Source organism: Melospiza georgiana, chromosome 13 (genome assembly GCF_028018845.1).
Source record: "Melospiza georgiana isolate bMelGeo1 chromosome 13, bMelGeo1.pri, whole genome shotgun sequence".
Classification (NCBI taxonomy): Eukaryota; Metazoa; Chordata; class Aves; order Passeriformes; family Passerellidae; genus Melospiza; species Melospiza georgiana.
Window position 1 is genome coordinate 6,844,802 of NC_080442.1, and position 23,774 is coordinate 6,868,575.

The 23,774-nt window shown below is 40.3% G+C and overlaps 2 protein-coding genes across 2 annotated transcripts in view; one reads left to right on the forward strand and one right to left on the reverse strand.

The window, feature by feature from the left end:
• RNF111 (ring finger protein 111) overlaps nt 1–183 on the reverse strand; it is a 52,547-nt gene extending 52,364 nt beyond the window's left edge. The window contains exon 1 of the mRNA XM_058033428.1: nt 152–183. The gene's annotated coding sequence lies outside the window, so the exon portion shown is untranslated. The remainder of the gene's footprint in view (nt 1–151) is intronic.
• SLTM (SAFB like transcription modulator) lies at nt 44–23,774 on the forward strand. Its single transcript, XM_058033438.1, has 21 exons — nt 44–226; nt 854–941; nt 7,501–7,574; nt 7,858–8,043; nt 8,499–8,546; nt 9,540–9,567; nt 10,903–11,371; nt 11,932–11,981; nt 14,101–14,219; nt 15,820–15,969; nt 16,065–16,174; nt 16,262–16,422; nt 16,741–16,832; nt 17,056–17,219; nt 18,321–18,495; nt 19,062–19,186; nt 19,701–19,868; nt 20,631–20,945; nt 21,351–21,489; nt 22,639–22,793; nt 23,115–23,774. The coding sequence occupies exons 1-21, from the start codon at nt 44–46 to the stop codon at nt 23,221–23,223; spliced, it is 3,108 nt and encodes a 1,035-aa protein (XP_057889421.1). The 3' UTR covers nt 23,224–23,774.

Below are 23,774 nucleotides of genomic sequence, written 5' to 3' on the forward strand. Positions count from 1 at the left end.
CTCATTGTGCGCGCGGCCGCCGCGCTCGCCCGCCCGCTCTAAAATGGCCGCCGCCGCCTCCGCTCCCGCCGCCGCCGCTGCGGGGGCTCCCGCGGCTCCCGGGGCGCCGCCCACCGAGAGCAAGAGGATCAGCGACCTGCGCGTCATCGACCTCAAGTCGGAGCTCAAGCGGCGCAACCTGGACATCACCGGCGTGAAGACGGTGCTCATCGCCCGGCTCAAGCAGGTGAGCGGCGGGCGCAGGCCCGGCCCGGCCCGCCCCGGCGGCCGCTGCTGCCGCCCGGCTCCGGCTCCGGCTCCGGGGGCGGGGCGCCGGCGGCCCTGCCGCTGGCCCGGTGCGGGGGGCGGGACCCGGCCCCGCCGCGCCGCCGGTGCCCGGGCCGGGGTCCGCCCCGCCGAGCCCCCGGCGCTGTGCGGCCGCTCCGGGCCGGGCTGGGCGCGGTGTCCCGGCCGGCGGAGCTGCCCGGGCCGGCTGTTGGAGCTCGCCCGCGGCCTGGCGGCCCGCCCAGCGCTCGGCGGCCAGCCCCGGGGCGGGCTGCGGCTGAAGGGTGGCCGTGCTCCCCGCTGCCCTTAGTGCCATTATGGATGGCCGTGTGGCCTTCTGGTGTTACGTTTCCAAAGAGAAGCGTGCGGGTCCTTGATAAGCTGTACTTCCAAAGTGTCATTTTAACAGCTGAAACTCTCCGCCTTCATCCTTACTGTTCCCTTGCTCTTCTCCAGCTTTAACGCAGAGTGTTCTGCTAAATATTCTTGAGATGCCGAAAGAACTGTTTGGCTTACAGACTTCTGCTGAAGTCAACCTGTCCAGCTTTCCACGGAAAGCCATTTAAAACTAATTTTTTTTCTCATTTAGGCTATTGAAGAGGAAGGAGGTGATCCAGATAATATTGAAATAAGTGTTTCAGCTGACACACCCACCAAGAAGCCAACTAAAGGCAAAGGTTAGGATCTGTTGATATACTTCATATTCTTAGACAGTTTTTTTTTGCATGTATCATCTTAAAGAAGGACTGGCATATATTTTGGGTGTAGTTGTGACTTTACTGTTTATAGCTTCTGTCATATAAGAAGTCCTTTGCCTTGCATGTCTGTTGTCAGTAACTGTAGACAGTGTATGGGGATGCTAGAGAAATATAGATGGAAATTGACTGGATTAAGAGATGTGTGTTCTGATGTAGTGGCTGTAGTGCCCCCAGCTCCTGGAGAGCTGTGCTGGGTGCTGTAGGTGAGCTGGGAGGGGTTTGGTGTGTGCTGTGCTCAGACATCCTGAACGTGAGATGCTCCAGGTGAGTCCTGGCCACCTGGATCTGTGTGACAGCAGAGGCTCTTCAGCCATCAGCAGGTGCTCACTTGGCTGGGGATGAGGGCACAGCAATATGTGCTAGGGGGTCGCTCCCTGAAGAGGGCTGTGTAGAGTGGGTGTGTTAGCATGCTCTCTACTGAAGACAGGGTTTATAAACATCAGTTTTCTGAATAGGTGTTGAAGCCTTACAGTGGAATGTCTAATTAGGAGATTTTAGTGTTTCTCTTATGAGACATTAATATTTAGATTTTGTACTGATCTGTTTGGCAGTGATTTTTTCCAGATTTTTCATCTCTGTTTTCTTTTGCCTGAGAATTTAAATACTGTTTTGTGAGTTTGGAGTAGGGGGATTTTAGTTTGGGTTTGTGTTTTCAGTTGTTCTGGGAGCATCTGTGATCTGTTAGTACTGGGAAAGGACCTGTCTGCTTCATGCACAGCATTTTTCATTGAACAGACACACTAAGAATGTTCACACATGTGCTACAGGGGCCTGAACAGTCTTATAGCACTGTCTCTTGTCATGGGCTGAGTTTTGTGGTGAAAATGATTATTCAGTCAGTCTGGTGCTGTGAATGGTGAAATTAGTAAGAAAATCTGTCTGCTTAGAAAGTTTGAATAACTTCTTGCACTTTTCACGCATTAGAGAAGTGAAAGGAAGCAAATTTTCAAATGTGGTTTCATTTTTTTTTCTATGCCATTACTTTATTCCCTGGTTTAGAAAGGTAGCTGCTGATTAAGATAACTACATGGAAGCTAAATAAGGAAACTCTTCCACAGTTTTTCATGCAGATCTCAATGGCTCCATGTTCTGCTGTGACAAACACTTCCCTTATCTGCTGCTTTTTATCCTCCTAGTCTCCAAACTAATATCATGATATGCATCATGTTCTTGAACTGGTTTCTTGGGCAGTTAGGCTGTTTTGTTTCTGCAGAGGTAGTTTGCCAAGCAGTGCTGCTGCCTGGGGCAGGGCTGCAGTGGCTCTTCCTGCCACCTCTCCTGTGCCCCAGATCCTGATGCATGTGTGATCTTGGTAAACCTCAAAGGAAAACACAGTTTGTGAAGTTCTTATCAGTTCACTTTGCAAGCTCAGGAGTTTCTCCTCATTACTGTTTAGACTGCAAAAGTCTTATGAACAAATTTTGTGCCAAAAGCATGGAAAGTTTGTGGTGGAGCATGAAAAATTTCATTGTTTTGTTTAGGGGAAGTATTTTTTTTATGGTATTGGTTTATTTCTAATTGTGTGAAATTATCTAGGGTTTGATTTTTAACTACTCACTGTGACGTGTTTTTCCTCTTTACTGATTTTGCTGACAGATTGATCCAGGCCTTTTTGCTAGTGCTTGTTGTCCCCTCACCCTACAGCTTCAGACTAATACTGATGGGTCTTTAATTATTTTACTGCTGGACAGCAGTAAAATTAATGACATTACTGGTTCTGTAGTATTTTTCCTTGTGCTGTTATTGCTGTACAAGGGAGAGTAGGAGTATTAGGTACTCATTTACCGGGAGGATACATCTTCAGGAAGGGCCAGGGAGTGGAAGTGGTGATTAAACCTCCTCAGAGCAGCCAGAAGGGGAGGCCAGTGGGAGGGAAGGAAGGAGGTTGTCCTTCCAGAAAGTCACTGAATGTGTCTGGTGCCTCTAGGGTTTAGATGTGAAAGTGTTCTCTAACCAGTTTTACTGGAGCCCTTGAGGTCTGTGGCAAAAGTGTGATTCTGACTCCCTAGCACTGTGTTACAACAGCCTGGTCTGGAATATTGATACAGGCCAAACTAGAGTGGGATTGGGTGTGTGTATTGGGGAGGGAATGACACATTTGTCTTTCCTTGGTTATTGTGGTGTTTTTTTGTTTTTTTGTTTTTCTTGTAATGTTTACTAAAAGGGAGGACAATACTCAAAAGATTAAGAGTGGGACTTTATTTCATCCAACTTAAAAAATGATTGCAGAAGGATTCTGTAATCAAGCAAGAATCCTTGATCAATCCTCATGCAAAGTTAGTAGAACTTTAACACTTTTTCCAGATGCTACTTTTATTAAATATTAGGGTAGAGAACCTCAGAGCAGCTAATCAGGAGATTATACAGGTATATAGGTAAGATCAGTTGTTTTGCCAATTAAAGTTTGAAAGGAACAAATGTCAAGTGTTCCTTTTTTAAGTGCCTCAGCTGTGTCTGCACCCTAGCATTTTGTAGCTATGGAGGAATTTCTTTTATAAAAAGATGACCGTTTTTGGAAAAAGCTTATCCTTTCAAGCCTGACCATTCTGCTGCCTAGTCTGGTATCTAGAGGAAGTTACCTTACTACTACTATGAAATATTTTTCAAATGTTTCTGATATGAATGCTCCTTTGAAGGATCTGCAGTCAAAAATGCAGTTGGATATTGAAATATTACAGTTGGTAATTGAAAGCTACTTTCCTGATGAGTTCTGGAATTAGTGTGGGTGAAGAACAGATTTTAGGCTGATAATATTTAACTTTGGAGAATTAATTTGAGCAAAGATGTTTATTTGCTGCTCTGCAAGTTTCTGAGGCCAGTTATAATCCTGTTAGTTTGTGTCTTAAGTCCCTCTCTAGTTTACAACTGAATTTCCAGTTTGACAATACTGTTTCTTGGATCAAAAGCTGACAGCTGACAGTGGCTGGCTTGTACTGTTGCACAAATAACTTTGACTTCTATATTAAAACTGTTTAGTTACTTAAATATAAGAACAAAACAAAGTAAACTAAGTTGTACACTTGGTTTTTGCAGACCTTTCTTCTAAAAACAATGAATGCCTAAGAACTGTACTTTTTAGACACAGCAGAAGACTTAAATGTTCCTATACCTCATGGTACCATTTCAGAATTAGAAAAGGATTGTTTACTTTTGTTAATATTGTGGAAAATGATACTTTTCAAGTTGCACTAGACCTCTTAATGCTATAGAAGGTTTATTCCATTGTAAGGATTTATCTCCTCTTTCCCACTTATCCCATGTTTTTGGTGAATCTTTAGCATTAGTGTGACAGAACACTGTTGGGAGTTTCAGCAGGAATACCAGAAGAAATACAAACACTAATTCTTCCAAAACTTTCTGATAAGTATGTGTCACTCTGCTTCTGCCTGGGACGCAAATACCTAGTTCAAGAGTTGTCCAGAATACACTCTTCTATAATTCTATAAACAGCCTGAATTTCTCACATGGAGGACCATGAATAGGTAGAATAATCTTGTGCTACTGTAAGGCTTGTAAATGAAATGAAAGCTAAATCTGCATAATGTAAAACCAACAAAGATGTTATAATTCTTCTGCTTACTTATAAGGAGAATATTTGTTCTCTGTGCAAGAGTCTGTTGCAATTTTATGGTGTGTAGCAATTGCTGTTGCCAGAAAAGGGATTCAGCATGGCTTGTAAAGGAGTGCCATCACTGCAAGGTAAATGAGTATTTGTGTTGTTAAGCACCCAGATCTGTGGTGAATGCTGCATACACACTGACATTTTCAACAGCCACTGCTTGGATAAACCTGTACAGAAACTTGGGTGTTGACAGCTTGTGTGACTGGAGACCAGCTGTGCCTCTTGTCTGCGGAAGGCTCAGCTGCTCTGGCTCTGTTTATTAACTTACCCTTCAATCAGGTCAGCACTGGTCTCCAGTAAGTTCAGAGCAGCAGTCATTTTCTGCAAGGTGTGTGTTGCAATCTGATTTTAGTTATGAGAATTTAAGAGCCACGTTTGCCTTTAAGCAGCCCACTATAAATGACAGTCAGACAACTGTTGAATTTTTTGTGGATGCTGGCTTTTTGGCAAGTTACTGTACCAACATCTGAAAACTGTGTCAGAACCTTGAAATGCCACTTTTGAGTGGCATAGTGTAACTCTAACTGCAGCAAAGTAACCTGAAGCACAGAACTTGAGAGGGAGAGCAAACCTAGACCACTTTCTGGCTTGCAGCTGAAAAGTGAAGGTCATTGTTCAGGTCTGGTTCTGCCTTGGAATACCTCTGGTACTCAGAGTGAATGGGACTTGCTACAAAGACAACAGGCATAGTATAGAAGGGCTAATGAAATCATTACTTCATCTAGCAGCAAATAAAATATAAAACAGCTTCATTACTGACTGCTGTAACTTGCTCTTGATGAGGAGCAGTCAGTAAATCACAGTTCTCTAGCTGCTGTTGCATAATGGTGGGGATAATTAAGGTAGCTTTGCCATTGGTTTGGTTTTCTTTTCTGTTCCCTATAAAGTCTCACTTCTAGTCCACCAGCCATACCTCCTCAGGCAAAATGATTTAAATTATTTAAATAGCTTTCATGATAGTCTATGCTAGAGAGTTGCCAAATGTGTTGGGCATCTGCCCTGTGTGCCTGCCTGTCTCTTTGAGTGCTTAGCTGGAGATGGGATGCAGGAAGGTCTTTCAGGTTTAACAAACAAACTGAAATGTGAGAGGGTAAAACAGAAAGCAGGAGTGTGTGTAGAAATCCTTGCTGTTTCTCATTGCTTTTTGTTTATGTTGAAGGTATCTGGGATCTGTAGATTCTATCACAGAATGCTAAAAAGCTAGCACAAAATTTGAGTTAGTCTTTGTTTCAGGCATCAGCTGTGGTGCACATCAGAAACTGTCCTTTCCAGTGGAAGTCCTCTTCCTGAGAAGAGCTGGCTTCCCTTAGCATACCTGTGCAGGGGGCTCTTTGCACCAAAATCTCAACAAATCTATTGCATTACAAGTATAAAACTGGACTTTCTGTGGGTTTGGGGGGTTTTTGTTTGTTTGTTTGAAGTGAAATAAAATCAGTGACACCGACTTTAGATTTGAAAGTTTAAATCTCATGTTTTGCTGTCACAGAAATAGCTTCTGCCCTGTGCCTTTTCCTGGAGATCAGTGTGTGCCTGTGCTGAAAACAGCAATGTGCTTTTTCTAGGAGTATGGTCAGAGTGCTGCCTTTCAGGGAAATGAGTAAAAGCAACTGGAATCCAAGCAAACCCAAAACAATAGTGTTGCTTCTTGCCCTGTAGTTCAGGACTGTCCAGCTTTGAAGTGCGTTTAAGGACTGCATATGAAAGACCACAGAAATTAATGGCTGTAAAAATTGAATATTTCAGCTAACAGAGATGTCCATACTGTGTTGAACTTTGCCTTATGGTTTTCTTTTATATCCCTTTGGAATAACTATAAAGTTGGTTTAGCCATTCATCAGAGGTTGAAGGGAGGAGGGAAGATTCTATGCCAAAAATGAAGCATTAAGTGCAAATTATGACTGCCATCTCATTTGCATTTGAATTGACACCGAGTTTCAGTAGAAGATACACTAAAGACACTTCCTAACAGAGCTGCTTTTGTACCTTGTACTACTGAAAACTGTTGCATAGGCTAATCTTTGATAGACTGAATCAAAGAGACAGAATGTTCTTCAAAGGCTGTGTTTGTGTGGAGATGTTTCTGTCTAGTGTTCTTGGGTCTTGTTTTCCAGAATAAGGAAATGCAGTGGGTTCCAAAAGGAGCTGTGTCTAGTCATCACCCCCACAGAGACATCTCTGATAGAGAAAAGTGTGCCTGTGCTGGAAGAGCAGAATTCCTCAATGGCACAGGCCTTAATACAGTAAAGCATATGTAGAGAGCATAAGTGCTGCACCTACTCAATTCTTCTGCCTCACTTCATCCTCTACTGAAAAAGGTGGCTTGGAGACGCTTGTAATTGCCATGCTTGTGGATATTCAAAGATGCAGCTAAATAAAGCCCTGAGACATTCTGTTGTCCTTGGAACTCCACTGTGATTTTCAGCAGGCAGTTGGGTGGGCTGGATGACCTTTAGAGGTTCATTCTAACCTAATTTCTCAGTGATATTAGTTACCCTCTAAAGCAAGACCTTTCCAAAGTCATGTCTAGTTAACCTCAGTAATTCTGGAAATGTTTAGTTTCTAGTTTAGTGTTCTCCTGAATTCCATTAGCACTCAAAGTAGAAGGATAGGTATTAAGATCACTAACTTGGATGTAACCACTTGTGTGTTGAACAGAATTGATTGTTCATTCTCACTCAGCTGACATTTTATTTCCTTATCTTAAAAATTACTCAGTTTTTGGAGGGCTGTATTATAGTGAACAATCCAGCTAAACTACAGCAAGTAGAGAATAATAAAGTAAGGTCAAACACAGAATCAGTATTAAAAGTGTGCTCTGCATAGCAGGTCTAGCCTCAGCATATCCCATCATTTCAGGTAAAAAGCAGGAAGCTGATGAATTGACTGGTGATGCTTCAGTGGAAGAGGACTCCTTTGTCAAGGTAATAAAAGTATGTAAAAACTTTTCCCATTTTGTATTTAAAGTCAGTGTTTGACTTCAGTTAATGAAAAAGCTTCCATTTTCTTTGTGGTAATTTATGTGGAAGTTTGGAGCTTTGTTTTTACTGCATTCAGCCTAAGGGTATGAAGCTGGGGGGTTTTTAAAACATGGTATGAATTTTATTGTGCATGTGAGACACAGATCCAGCAGTGAAACACTGATTCTAGCAGTGATTTTTTTAGAACAAAGCTAATACTTTTAGTTATATTAAGTATTTGTGTTCACACCAAAAGGAAAGTGAATTGGAGACTCAAGATGCAAGTGATCAAGATGGAAATGATGAATTGAAAGACTTCAAAGAATCAGTTGAAGATGAGAACTTGAATTCTAAAGAACTACCATCTTCAGAAAAGAAAAGATACCATGACCCAGAGCCAGTGGAGACAACAGAAGATGTGGAGAAGGATTCTGAAAGTCAGGTACTTGGCTATATTTTACATGACCTTTTATCAGCAAAACTTACATTTTTTTCTTAGTGTTTTTTACTAGGAAGTCAGAACTAGTTTTTCAGTTTGTCTTGCTTAACTCTAAAAGATAGGTTTTTTTCTTTTTACTCTACTTTAATATTTTCTTTCTATTTGCCTTGATTTGTATTTGAATAGTCCTGAAACAAATGTGGCACTGATTGTTAAAATTCTGCCAGAGTCCATCCAGAGTTAGCTCCTAAGGGATCCTTTTCCCTTGTACTGGCAGTGATTGTGCCTTTCAGTTCAGTGTTCAGATTCTTTACATCAGGAGAACTGCTCACGGATGTTCACATTGTTGAGTGTGCATCCACTTAAATATTTAGTGATCTAATGGAATCTCTTGACCCCCTGAATGTTTGAGTTTTTGTAAATAGTTTGCCTATCTTGTCCCTTTTCTATTTCTATAGGAAAATGAAGGTCCAGACATAGAAGATTACACTTTTCCAGCTGTCCATGTGAGTTCTAAATCAATTCTCTTAAGCTGATTTTCACGTCTTTTTAGTTGGAAAAGATCACTTTATACTGGTTTTTCTGTTCCAGCATGCATTTTAGAGTCAGATGATGTAAGACTGTGAAGGTACACTGTATGGGAAGCTTTCATTCAAATGTTCAGTAATGCAGATTATTGTGATACCAGCTAAGTAGACCTATTTAAAGACACAATTCATGTCTACAGTTTAGGAGTATTCAGTGCATAGACTTCACAAAGAACATGTTTCACACTCCCTTAAAAACTTAACAGAGGGCTATGCCAGATGCTGTTGTACAGCCTGTACAGGAGTTTACAACTTCTGTTTTATGTAGAAGTTTGCCCTGTGGGGAGTGTGGAATGGGGCATGGTTGTTTAGGGATGCTTTTTGGTGTTAATACTAATATCTGATATCTCTAAGTTCAGAAATTGATTCTGAGTTCCATGGAACTGATGTCTGGAAAGTGACATCTCATACAGCATCTCTTGCTCTGTAAAGCTAATGAGAAATAAGTAAATACCCATCAAAATCAGAGTTTCATTTTAAAGTAGTTACTGCAGGGAGGCTGCCTAGTTTCTGACTTCTCTCTTGAGCTTTTAAAGCTAATGATGGACTGCTTGCATTTCTCTGAAAGCAGTAATCAGCAGCTTGGCATCCATTCTGAAGGCTTTGGTAAGACATGGAATAGTTTAGAAATGTCCCATTGAGTTGAGGGGGTAAGACAAGATCTGCATGTCCCAATCAACTGCAAACTGCAAGTGTTGCAGATAAATGCCAAGTTATTTCATAAAGAAGTTTCATAACATTTTTTAGTGATTTGACAAGGGAGGTGCACAAGTTTGGTTCCTGGATAATCTTTGGAAACGGTTTTCATTTCAGTATTTGCCTTCATACAATAGAAATGTTATGAAAAATACAAATTGTTCTGCTGAAGTTTCAAAATAGGAGACATTTAGTGTTGACTTCCTTTTCTTGCAGGATGGGGAAGATGAAGAAAATGAGAAAGGTATGTCTAAAGTTTAATAGAGTTCAGAGGTTTTACTCTGGTAGAGCAGGCAACTTTCTCTTGTAACATTCAATCTCTACTAATACTAGGCTTATCTCCAGCACTAAGTATCAGTTGTCTCCTCATTGAGCTCAGCACCTGGAATCACTGCAGTCAGTTTATTTCACTCCTAAGAGTTATTTACTCTTAAGAGTTGATTACAGTATTATCAGTTACTGTGGTGGATGTATAATCTAGTTGCAATACTATGATTCTTAATAAAAGCCATAGTATTCAAGGACTGATTTTAATACACGGTAAGTGTTGATGCCAAAGCTCCAACTTGCACTGCAGTAACTGATGTTGAGTGAAATGCTGCACTCTCACACTGAAGTTGAGCACCCCACAAATGTATGGACCATCATATGCTTGGCTTACTGTCACTTAGAAATACCACTTGTACATAGGATGGTAAAACAGGTGTTTGCAAACCTGTGGAGTGGCACCATTTTTTATGCTGTGCTCATTAGTGAAACTATAGAAGGAACGTAATGCATTTGGGCAAACAGACTTCCTGGACAGAAGTCATAAGGATTCTACATTTTGTGGACTCGAAAGGACATGGGACACCATCACTTGCCACAAGATGGAATGAACACATTACTGAAGCTACAGGATAAAACGACAGACTCCGTGTTTACGAGGGACCCCGTGGCCGAAGTGTCTCACCTGTGCAAATCCAAGAAGATGGAGATGTCTCTGTGGGACTGAGATGGAAAATCTTTCCAGTGGATGAAGACTGAGACCATTTGTCTACGAACTCTGGATTAAAGCTCACCCATCCATGTTCTGCAGCAGCCTTGTACAACTCACTTGACTGCCAAGCAACTGCTTGGGAAGGAAAGGAGCAGCGAACACCGACATGGAAGACTGGCTGGAATTCTCCAAGACTGTGATTCTTTCGGATTTGGGAAGGCTAGAAGTTCTGGAACCAGGAAGATTCAAAGACAGATTAAATCAAACTGTGAACATCCAAAGCAACTATCTTCTTCTGGAATGCTCAATCCTAAACTGGAAAATGGATACTTCTTATGAAGAACGGGCATCTCCAGGATGGAACCATATTCTCCCTCCTAATGTTTTGGTATTTGTCTCTAGAAAATGTGTTTTGCCATGAAGAATAAGTGATCCTGGGTAAAGGATTTATATTTGTGTTAATACACCTTGTGTTTTTTTCTAACCTTCCATCAGTGCTAATAACTGGCTTTGTATTTTCTAGGTCCTATTCTAGCTTATGCATATGAAATTGTTTAAACTTCTTGTTTTGCCATATTTATTCCTGTTAAATCCTCTTAGATAAAGCAGGTTCTGGTGATGGTACACAAGAAGTATCTAAACCTCTTCCTTCAGAAGAAAGCCTAGCTGAGGCTGATCACACGGCTCATGAAGAGATGGAAGCTAACCCCTCTGTGAAAGAAGCTGAGGATGATAACATATCGGTTACAATCCAGGCCGAAGATGCCATCACTCTGGATTTTGATGGTGATGACCTCCTAGAAACAGGTAAAAATGTGAAAATTACAGATTCTGAAGCAAGTAAGCCAAAGGATGTGCAGGATACCATTTCACAGAGCCTGGAGAAGGAAAGCAAGGACTATGAGGTGACTGAGAACCATAAAGATGGTAAGAAGGAAGACTCCGTGAAGGGTGATCCAGTCAAGAAGGAAGCCAGAGAAAGTTCAAAGAAAGCAGAATCTGGAGACAAAGAAAAGGATACTTTGAAGAAAGGTCCCTCGTCTACTGGGGCCTCTGGTCAAGCAAAGAGGTTTGTTTTTCTATGTCAGTTCTTTACGATACTGAGTACCAGCATTCAATAAGATCACTCTACATTAAGGGGGTAGCAGCAAGAATCTTATAATTAGTATCCTATGCTCCTGCCTGTAGGTTTTTTGACCGCCATAAGTTACTTTTTAAAATTCAAGATCTTCGTATAGACACTATGTCCTACTGATTGCATTGTCGAATTGTCAGCATTTATTTATTTTTTTCAAATTGACGATTTTTTTAAATGTCCTTGTGATGATGGTAATGAACAGCTATCAGTTCTAAGAACACAAAATGAAGTCAAGTCCCCGTCCTGAAATCTGGAGAAGATTGCCATATATCCACTGAATAGAGTTGTCAGAAAATCTAGATCTTCAGGCATCTTGGGGAAAATCAGTGCAAGAATCCATAAGGGAATCATTTGTTCAAATATACAGTCTGGCCCTTTTTCATTTTTATTTTTTGAAATGTTAACTTGTCTGTTAGTGTTAGTAGTATAAAATGCAACACCATGTTCTGTAGTTTCAACTTTCTTCTGATTTTTTTAATTTGCTTCTCTAGCTCTACTAAGGAATCTAAAGAAAGCAAGACAACATCAAAGGATGATAAAGGTAACTATTCCGAATTAGAGTAGCATTTCTTGAACTAAATGCTTTCCTGATTGAGAAATTGCTTGCCACATAATAAAATGGTTTCTATGATTTAACTGAGCCATCTCTAGTAAATTATGCTAGAGGTACAGTAGGCATTTGCTATATGTATGTGTCCATATATTTTGTTTCTCTTTATGCCAGGTTTGTCATAAGATCAAAAATACTTATTCTAAAGACTTGATGAAAATATGTTCTTCTATTGCAAAATACTTTTGGGAGCAAATTCATTTAACATTTCCCAGGTGTTTGTTTTGATGAGAAGCTATAATTTTCAGATAAGTCTGCTGTAACTTACAGCAAAACAAGCAAAAAATAATTGCAAGTACTTAGATGTAATGACAATTAATTTTTGTCTTGTTTGTAATTCTAACTCATTTTTAAATAAACTAAAGTCTCAGACAAGTACTATAGCTGAGATGCCAGCTTGCAAAATTGCACTTGTGGCTGTTTAATGTATTAAATTTGAACCTTGGAGCCTTGGAGTTTCCACCTGTTTCCATAAAACCTTGTGTTGTGATTACAAATTTGAAGAGTGGAGCTCAAGAGCACATTAATGTCACCAGTTATACTGGTGCTTCATGGTTGAAGAGATGCATTTGTGTGAGCTCATGTGTCTCCTTATTTTACCTACTCCCTTTCTGCCAAAAACCTGTCAGAATCTCTGGCATAACACTAAGGAACAAATGAAACTTTACCTGATAAATGGATTCGAGAGGAAATTTTTTGTGGCAGACATAATTGGGTCTTCTGTAGATGCTTACAATGAAACTGAAAGCAGATTTGCTGTGTCCTCATTTATGTAGCATATGTGATAACTATGATAGTAACTGTTGTAAGGCTTTCTTAATATACACAGCCAAAGCCAGGATAGTGGCTGATTCATGGTGTTTATTGGTGGTCTAAGTGTATCACAGAACCACAGAGTATTATGGGTTGGAAGGGACCTTAAAGATCATCTCGTTCCAATGCCCTGCTGTGGGCAGGGACACCTTCCACTATCCCAGGTTGCTCCAAGCCTTGTCCAGGGATGGGGCAGCCACAGCTTCTCTGGGCAACCCATGCCACGGCCCACAGGGAAGAATTTCTTCCTGATATATCTAAACTAATATCAAGATAACCTCAGTATGATCGTAACTGGGATGTTGCCTTTTGCTCATAGTTAATCTTGATGCATTGAAGAAACAAAACTATCTTCTCAAGATGGTTAAATTACCTTTTAAAACTCTGCATATCACCAGATTTTCCAGCTGTCAAGATGGAGACTAGCTCTGGTCTTGCCTGTAGGACTGGCTACATTTTAACATATCCCAAAGCAGTTCATTTATTTAGCAGCAAACAACAAGCTGAGCTACATAACTGAGGGCTGAAAGATACTGGGAATGAGATGACACGAATATCTTTTGAGTTCTTATTGCTATGTTGTTGCAAAAATACCTAATATATGGGTTAAGGGGAGTATTTAAGGCACAAAGTGTTTTTCCAGCTTTTATTTAGTATTTTCTTTAGTTAGTATGTGGGAAATAATTTTGGTGGGTTGTATCTAGTTCTACATCCAGCAGTATTTTTAAAAAACTGCTCTGGATGAAGCCAATACTCTGAAGTTGTGGAAATTGATCACATGATTCTGGAGGCTGGGATTATCCAAGTCTCCTGTATTTGCCTTTCTGTTGTCTCTGTTAACTTGAGCACTGTACAGACATCATGATGGAGAACAAATACTGTGTGCAAAAAAACCCTTTTTATGGATGGTAGCTAATGATAAGAGCCAGATATCGAAGCTAAATGTACATACCCAGATGAGGAGTAAAGCATGCCTTTAACAAAGATTTGTATTATTTTTCTGTCTCTATCCTTTGAATACAAGCTAACCAAACTGTTGGTCTCAATACCTGGTTAAATGAATGAAATCTTATAGCATATATTTTTTTTTCTATAGAAATCTTTTCAAGAAAGGTAACCAGATAAACAATTACTTAGAGGTAACAGGCTAAGTTTCTCTTTTCAGCAACACTTTAGTAAAATATTCATGTTACCTTTGTCTCCTTAATGTTTTGGCTGTTTGTAAAACTTGTTGCAGGAAGCACGAGCAGTGTTAGTGGTAGCAGTGGAAGTTCAACTAGGAACCTCTGGGTTAGCGGACTGTCTTCCAACACAAAAGCTGCTGACTTGAAAAATCTCTTTGGCAAATATGGAAAGGTATTTTATGGGCTGTGATACCATGTGTGTGGGGTGTGTCTATTCCTCCTCCTCTACTCAGTTACAGAAATTAATACTTGATTTAAATAAGGGTTTGAGAGGAAATGTCTGACCAGTGCAATCTAAAACCCCCTATTGCAGCAGTAAGAGTGTATGCTTACAGGAAGAGCCATCTATTCATTTTATAAGAAATTTTTCTTCCTGTGGAGGTAAGATAAGTAAGTACAAAAGAAATTTCACAAATACTTGAAAGTTCTGGTCAGAACTGGCTTTTAAAATAATGATGGCTATGTTCCTTTGTAGCAACTGTATTTAACCATGAGTGCAAGATAGCGTACTAACTGATAAAATTGTAATACAAATAGTGTTTCTAGAACATCCTGCTTTGGGAGGTTGTTTCTAAAATGTGTTCTGAAGGCTTATGAACGGGAAGAATTGGTAAGAAGATGTCACATTTAATGTATGATGCTTTAGGAACTCTTTCAATGACTTGATTTTTTTTTTTACAGTCTGCCTAAATTAAGTCTCTTTTCCCAATTTTGGTTAATTGAAACATACAAATTCCATAGAACAATGCTTAGCTTTCAAGATTTCCACAGTCTTCTAAACCCAGGGTTCTCATTTTCCCAAAGGAGTTGCTGATAACTCTGAATTTGTAGTGTTAGTGTAAGCCTGTGCAGGTATGGCACTATTGTATCTTGGGAACTAGTTAGAACCTGAGCACTGTGACTATCAAATATGTGTATTGATTTTGGCATATCTGATGTTTCCAGTGAATTTAGTAGGTGATATTATTTAATGCATTCACACGTGTGGACACCTGAGAGTATATTTTGTTGAAACTTCCATTTACTTGGCTGTTTTCACTGTAAAGCTGGTTGGTACTTACATTTATGTAGCTTCCCAGTTTTAAAATTGATTGGGAAATATTTCATGACTGTACCATGACAGTCTAGACAGCTAAAAAGATAAAATTTATGGCAGCTAGAAAGATAAAATTGTTGCCTTTAAAGCATGACTATGGCAAAAAGGCTGGCTCCAGTGGCCATAGAAATTCTAGCAAGGAGGAGCACAAAGGTTAATACCTTCTCAAGAAGCAGATGTCAGAGCTGACTGCTAAAATGGCTTAACTGGCACACTTGCTAGATGACTTTGAAGAGTTGGCTCCCTTATTGAGTCACTACATAATGCTGCTTATACCTTCCTGCCATTAATTGGCAGCTGCTGACTTTCTTTGTGGGGGTTCATCTGTCAGAGATGAACCATCAAATTCAGGTCAGTGCTTTTTCTGTGAATGAATTTTGCCAATAACTGAAGAGTAGCATTTAGTTAATGGGCATGAGGAGGTGACTGGTCAAAACAGGATGCAAGCATTAATATTCCTTAATGTGCAAGTTGGGATGAAGTTCTCAAAGCTTTTGAGAATTTGGGAGTGTCAGTCAATCTTTGTAGCGGGGTGGGAGTTGTGTTGCTGGTGAATTGAGGGGGTTGGGTTGAATTTGTTTTGTTTTCTTATATACTAGGGTAAAAATCTTATTGCAATACCATACCTTCCTTAGAAATGTCTCTCTTAGAACCTGAATTCTTCCTGTTTGCATAGGTACTTGGTGCAAAGGTGGTCACAAATGCACGAAGCCCGGGGGCAAAATGCTACGGCATAGTAACAATGTCCTCTAGCACAGAAGTGGCCCGGTGTATCGCACACCTGCACCGCACAGAGCTGCACGGACAGCAGATCTCTGTGGAGAAAGTAGGTTTCATTCCATGAAGACTTTACCCAAAATAGACAATCTTTGACAAGAATCTGTATTAACCTATTTGCTTTTGAAAAAAAAAAAAAAATAGGTGAAAGGTGATCCCTCCAAAAAAGAGTTGAAGAAGGAAAGTGATGAGAAATCTAGTTCGGGTAGGAGCGTAGGAGATAAGAAGACTGCATCAAGTGACAAAGCCAGCAAGTAAGGAATTTCACATCTTCTGAAATTGTGAAAATCCTCGAAGCTGAATTTCCCTCATTAGATTTTTGTGTTCTTTTTCCTAATAAGAACTCCGTCAACCAAAAAAGAAGAAAAGAAATCAGAGAAATCTGAAAAAAAAGAAAGTAAAGAAACCAAGAAAACAGAAGGTAAAGATGAGAAGAGTGATAATGGAACAAGTGGCCCTAATCAAGAATCCACTAAAAAAACTGAAGAAAAGAAAAGAATAAGTATGCCATATAGCCATATTTCCTCCTGTTGAATCTGTGTGTCTGACTTGTCTTGGGGGCATGTTCTTGCTCTTACTGGAAACCAGACAGTTAAACAACTGTTCTTTTTTAGACTCCAGTAACACATTTATTACTTCCATACTTTATACTAATATTTAATTACAGGCATGTGCTGGTATGCTTCTCCTACCAGTACCAGTTCACTTCAGAGATGTAGAAATTTCACTAAGAAGAATTTTTAATAGGCAAATAGACATAGCTGTGTGTGTGTGTTTTTAAACCTTCTTTTATTTTTTTTTTGTTTCCCCCCTTCACTAGGTGGTAAAAGCCCAGGTCAAGTTGTAGTTTTAGACCAAACAAAAGGAGACCAAGGCCACACTAGGACAGTTAGAAGGGGAAGGTTTGATAAAGTAAGTATCTATAGATTTGATGCAATCCTTACCTGATTTGATCCTGCCTTGCAGTTGATATTTGCACTGAAGAGTCAATAAACTATCACTAACTGTTAAGCTTAGATAGAAGCTTTGTATGCTTTGGGATTGCTAAGTCATTAATCATACTTGAACATAGCATCCAGAAATCTCCCTAAATGAATGAGACTTCTGAAATAACCATTGTAATCTCTATCTATAGCCACAGATATTGAGGAACAAAGAGCGTATTATTCAAGAGAAAGTGAAATTCAGGGAATACAGGGGTAGAAAGGATATCTTGCCTTTTGAAAAGATGAAGGAACAGAGATTGCGAGAACACATGGTTCGGTTGGAAAGGATACGACGAGCTGTTGAACTGCGAAGGTAGTAACCCAACTTTTTGCTAAAGGCTATTGTATACATTAATTGATCAGATACTATATTTAGAAACCTAATCAGAATGCATTCTGTCAAGCCTTCTAACCAGATGTTAAAGTCTGGGACTCTATCTAACATAGATACCTAGGATACCTAACAGTATCTTTATGGGAATTAACAAACTCCAAAATTTTTGTGTAATCTTTTAACAGCTGTATATGTACACACACAGCTTAGAGTTGGTTACAGTGGGGGGTCTATCTCATAAATATTACTGCATGCCAGTTTTCTTTTTGGAAAGGTGAGAAGTAGACTAGGAGACAGGGCTAAAAGTAGTGTTTGGTATTTGCTTGTTTGTTTTCACACTGAGAATGTTGTATGTCTAAATGACAAATCAAGCCTAATACAATCTTGACCCTTTAAATAGAAAGACCAAATGGCTTCACTGTTCTGTTCTTCTGTTTTCATCTGGCCAAAAGCTTGCAAAGAGCAGTTAAATGAGCTGTGTTGTTAGCTGGGTTTCCCAAAACAATGGGAAACAATTCCTAAACAAAGGAATTCCCAGCAAGCATAAAGCTTAAAGGAGAAAATGCCTTTTGTGCTTCCTCTAGGCTGTATTATGGGAGGTGAAAAGGAGAAAGCAAAATGAAGCTGTTCATGAGTCAACTCACCAGTGCAACTCAGAGTAATCATGATTGGCTGTCTGTCTTAATTTTTTGAACAGAAAACCCTAAGTAAATGTTTTGTTAGCTTGAAGAAGATAAGAGCTAAAATAGCATTTATTTTTTAGATCAAATCATATTCTTGGCTACTGAATACTGTTGTTGCTGTGTGCCACATGACAAATGAGAAATCCAAATTAAGAATAAAATACATCAAGAAATGATTCTTGAAATAACTTTACCTATCAGTTAATGCTAATGGTTCTGTAGATAAACTAAAACCACTTTGGCTACTTGGGGCTAAAAGGAGTAGACTTGTGGTGCAAGGATTTCTGTGAAGAGCTTACTCTGAATTAACTTTTGAATGACTATGTCTAAGGTGATGTTAGTTTTGGATGACAAAATTTTTCAGATGAATTTCTGCTCCCTCTTTTTTTTTCTTAAGGCGAAGAGAAATTGCAGAGCGGGAGCGGCGCGAGCGAGAGCGGATCCGGATAATGCACGAGCGAGAAGAGTGCCTGCAGAGGGAAAGGGAGAGACTGGAAATTGAGAGGCAGAAGCTGGAGAGGGAGAGGATGGAACGGGAGCGATTGGAGAGAGAGCGTGTTCGGATTGAACAGGTGGGCAGAAGCTCTTTGGAGCATGGCCCAGTTTGCCCTTGCAGGGAATTTTGCTCTTCACTCTTCTACCCAGTCCTTTTTATTTCCTAAAAGCCAGCCAAACATTACATAATTCACATTGTACAACAACGGGAATCTTCATCTTGTTTGCTTGGGAGTAATTTGATGTAAAATGCTCGCTACTGTAGCAGCTTTACAAGTCAGTCTCTAAACATGAAGTACAGTAGATCATTTTGTCTATACCACTCTTCCATAATTAGACTGAATTTTTCCTATAGAATACCACTGCAAACTTCAAGAAGTGTTTCTGGCCAATAAGTACAGTAGTAATACAAGAAATTACCTGGAGACATTTCTGTGTAACAGCCAACAGCATCTTCAGACCTGTTGTCTACTTTTTTAGAGAAATTTTCCCTGTGCTCTTTAATCTTAGATGCTACCCAAGGATGAATTTTATCAGATAACTTTCAGCAGAAAACTGACAAGGGCTATGTTTGGATCCTTGCTAACTGTTCTCTGTGTATCTCTAGTAAAGAGCTGCTCTGTTTTTGTTCCTTTGGTGGCAGGAGCGTCGGAAAGAAGCGGAGCGAATCGCGCGGGAGAGGGAGGAGCTGCGGCGGCAGCAGCAGCAGCTCCGCTATGAGCAGGAGAAGAGGAATTCTTTGAAACGGCCACGGGATGTAGATCACAGGTAATTCTCAAACTGGTCATTTGCAGTGCATAATAAAAAGAGCTGCAAAGCCTGTATCAGATTTGAAAATGCATTTGGACCTGAAGCAGGTAGTCTTCACAAAAGAACTGGATTTCTGGTATTTGTTTGGTTTGGCATTAGTTTATGACAAACATGAAACACTCCTTATCTGTTGGAGGGAGCTTTGAAATTAGAGAAGCATCCCATGAATTAATTCTTATTGTGTGGGCAAAAAGCCACAATCTAGAGCATTTGCTGAGAAAAGCTGTTCTGCCTTAATGGTTGAAGCTTCTACTTTAAGAATTCATATTTCTGCTAAATGGATGGTTAGTTTTGGGTGTTTTCTTAAATGATTTTGTCTACTACTCTTTAAAGAGTCTACCTTTGTCAGTGGCTTTCCAAAGGTCAAATGAGCATCTCCTAAAATAGACAACTGACTCTCAACAATTTTCTGCATATTAGGCCTTGATTTGGCTACCTGTGACTGATGAGGGTTCCTTTGTTTTGGCTAAAGGAGAGATGATCCTTACTGGAACGAGAGTAAGAAGATGGCTCTTGATACAGATGCGCGTTTTGGCCATGGCTCAGATTACAGCCGCCAGCAGAACAGGTTCAATGACTTTGATCACAGAGAACGAGGCCGATATCCAGAAGGTTCTGTTCCATCATCTTCTTTTGATAGGTAAGTTTAAATAATGGAGCAGGTATTTGTGTGCCAGCATCTCTGTGGATTTCACTCCTGACTGTTCAAAACTGAATGTGGTGCTAAAGGCTTCACACGGTTCTGATATAATAGAATTGCAGTACTGTCCTGACATTTCTTGTCTTCAGGACTGGCTACTTTTATAATGGACTCTAATCTGCTTTTCTCTGAGGACTTTAAATTAGCTACCTGGTGGCCTTTTTTGTGAGACATTTCAAAAGGATTTTTGCAATTATTCCTTCCTCTTTCATATTTAGTCACAAGTTCCTGTGGATTACCTGTGTAATTTACTGTGCAATAAATGTTGGTTCCAGATGGAATGTCATGGTTCCAGTAATCACTAGTAAAGCTAAGACCACATAATTGTATCTTCTGGAATTCTGCTTTTAGGTTGCAGTGAACTAGAATTGTAAATACAATTCTGACTTGAGAAATAGAGCATTCCTCAGTGGGCAAAAAGGCATCTCTGTAGTTGCTTAAATTACACTGACCAAAATAGAAACAAATAAATGCATAAAGAAATGTTTAACTGGCTGTTAGAACTCAAGCTCAAAATTACAATTGTAGAAATAAATACAGTTTTGGGTGGGAAGGATTTCTGTTCCACATATATATTCTGTTTCACAAAGAACTAATACAAAGATGAGTGATATTTTATATCCTCATGCATGTGCTTACATGTGCAGAGAAAGGTGAAAATGGGAAACAAGCAAATGACTCTTTCCTACTTTAACAACTTAGGCGAGATCGTTTTGTAAATCAAGGTGAAGCAAAAAAGACTCGCCCAACAGCACGAAGGGAAGAGCCAGGCTTTGAGAGATACCCCAAGACCTTCAGTGAGTCCAGAAGAAATGAACCACCACAGGCAAGAAGCGAACTGCGGGACACGGACAGGCGCGAGGTGCGGGGAGACAGGGATGAGAGGAGGACGGTGATCATTCACGACAGACCAGACATCCCTCACGGCCGACACCCCAGAGAAACCGCCTCCAACCCACCCCGGCAAACCAACTGGAAGGGCGAGGGAGGCATCAGCACAGACAAACGGGATGGCAGGTAAATGTGCTGACTGACCAGGGAAAGTAGTGGTTCTTGTAGAGTTCATCCATAATTCCTCAAGAATTAGTGTGTAAAGAGAGAATAGACCCTCTCCTCCTAAAGAAAAGCATTGAAGGGTATCAAATGCTAAATCTCATCTAGGAACTGGTTGCTGATTTCCAGCAGTCTGTTTTAATCATGAGTAGCAACACAGAGTTAAGGAGGCTTTTGTGTAGAATGCAGGTATAAACAAGTAGCATGTGAGCTTGAATTATTTAAAAAGCCACACAGATTTAAAGGAATGTTTCTAAGTCACTGCAGGTTGCTAGGAACCACAGGAATCTCTGCTGTCTATATGTGCTGTGATTTGGTACCAGTTCAACTATACTGAAACCCAAATTTTGATGAAAGCAATTTTTACAGAGGCGAGCGGCCGGAGCGGTCGGGAAGGGAAGTGTCCGGCCACGTGAGGGGAGCGCCGCCCGGGAGCCGCAGCAGCGCCTCCGGCTACGGGGGCAGGGAAGGAGAACGGGGCGTGATGGGAGACAGAGGTGGAGGACAAGTGAGTCACCTTCTTGTGTTTGTGTCTGTAAAGGAGAGGCTGGAAAATGCAGGCTCATGCTGGAAAAATGACCATATAACATCATCAAAATGATTCACAAGCATTCTGCCTATTTTCAACTTAGTTTTCTTTTTGTTAAAGGCTCTTTTTTAATCATGCAAAAATTACCCTATTCTTCTTGTCTGGCATCTTTATGTTGTCGTAAAGATAACTTTGTTATCTTTATGATAACCTACATATTGTTCATTATTCTTTTGAACAATACCTGAGAGAGTAGGTGATGAAGCTTTTGAGAATTTGTTGTCACCTTTTCAGGGTTTTAACCATACAGTCACTGCCTGCTATTTTCAGTGCAGTTTGTAATTGTAATTTGTGACGTGATACTAAGTGAAAATCCTTCTGCAAGACTTGTTTTTAAAGACTACAGATTAACTCACTCCTGCTGGTAACTCCTGAAGTATTTAAAAAGTATTAATGTGTGACAGTGTTCGCAGGGGTCTTAGGATGAGAGAAGAGATGAGGATCTGACTCTGTTTCAGAAGGCTTGATTTATTATTTTATGATATATATTAAAACTATACTAAAAGAATAGAAGAAAGGATTTCATCAGAAGGCTAGCTAAGAATAGAAAAAGAAGGAATGAATAACAAAGGCTTGTGTGTGGGACAGAGTCTGAGCCAGCTGACTGTGATTGGCCATTAATTAGAAACAACCACATGAGACCAATCCCAGATGCACCTATTGCATTCCACAGCAGCAGATAACCATTGTTTACATTTTGTTCCAGAGGCCTCTCGGCTTCTCAGGAGAGAAAATCCTCTAGAAAGGATTTTTCATAAAATGTGTCTGTGACATTAATGTTCTCCTTCCTGAGTTTTATGCCAGTGATAATGAGTTCAGGGCAGAATTGGAAGTAAAGTATGCGTTTGTGGAACCTCACTCACTGCATACCCACACAATTGTCATTAAGTTTGTTACCTAGAAATCACAGGAATATTGTAAACATGTGTGAGCAGCCTGTGGACTGAAATCTTGAAAAACTTGTGTTTATTCTATCAGCTGTAAGCGTGTCTTTGTTGACAGGCCTGTTCCTTGTAGGTGAAACAGTCCTTTCTTTGTGAGAATGACGTTGTGTCCCTTCCTCCCCAGCACTACGAGGACAGACACGTCGTAGAACGCCACAGTCGTGAAGCTGGACCAAGGAAAGAGTGGCATGGACCTAGTTCTCAAGGAAGTGGCTACCATGACACAAGGAGGATGGGAGATGGCCGTGGAGGAGGGGGCATGATGGCCCCACATACAAGGTACAGAAAGCACTCCTTCCTCTCCATCCCCTACTGAGCCCCTGCAGGCTGTGGTGTCCTTAGGAGGTGCAGCAGTGTGGGGAGCAGCAGGGTGACCCCCTGGCACAGCCCCAGCCCCACCTGCCCAGCCAGCACAGGGCTCCCCAGGTGTGCAGCCCAGCACGGAGGGACTTCTTGCCAAGTCTCTTCTCCTGCATGTTTTCAAGTCTCTTTTGAGACTTACAGTTTAACAGTTGATAGGAGATATAAGAATGTTATTACCTGTGCACCAGGAGTTTAGGTATGTATCATAACACTTTTTTTTAAAACTTCTGTTTCCAGTAACTCTTCACCCATTAATAGAGTTGTACAGATCACAGGCAATTCCATGCAGAGGGGAAGTGGCTCAGGATTTAAGCCATTTAAAGGTGGACCTCCACGAAGATTCTAAGATCTACAGCTGTTTGGTTTCAAGATAACTTATTGAAATTTCTTGTAAACTTTCTCTGATTAAGAACAGGAAATCTTGTCTGGAAATCCTGGTTAAATTTTTTTAATTTAACATGATTATTTTCCTCTCAATTTTGGAGGCATTTTCATAGTTACGTTGTAATTTTGGATAGTTTTTGTGTATCTTTGATAAGCATTTTCCCTGAGGCACTAGAGCTGTGTAAAAAGACATTGGAACCAAAATATTTGTTAATTCTGTACAAAAGGATAGTTTGCAGCTGTGTGCTAGTAGTTTGATTTGCCAACATTAGCTCTGTGGTGTCATGCTTTAAGGTTAGCTACTTCTCACAACATCCACAATAACCTCCATTTTGAAGGTTGTCCGGACTATTATTATTATCTCTGCTTTCTAATTTGTAGAGAAATAAGATTTGTTCCTTCATTACTGGGTATTATGTAACCTATTTTTGCAGAAGGTACTGTTACATTGAGTGCATTTATGTGTATTCTTGCAAATGTATTCTTTTGAAATAAACCTTCATATTCTGTATA

Bases quoted from the DNA above. Each gene is read 5' to 3' on its own strand.
- SLTM (XM_058033438.1), top strand. From the start codon at position 44: ATGGCCGCCGCCGCCTCCGCTCCCGCCGCCGCCGCTGCGGGGGCTCCC. The intron at 8,547-9,539 runs GTGAGTTCTAAA...CTTTTCTTGCAG, and splicing joins ACACTTTTCCAGCTGTCCAT to GATGGGGAAGATGAAGAAAA. The intron at 11,372-11,931 runs GTTTGTTTTTCT...TTGCTTCTCTAG, and splicing joins GCCTCTGGTCAAGCAAAGAG to CTCTACTAAGGAATCTAAAG.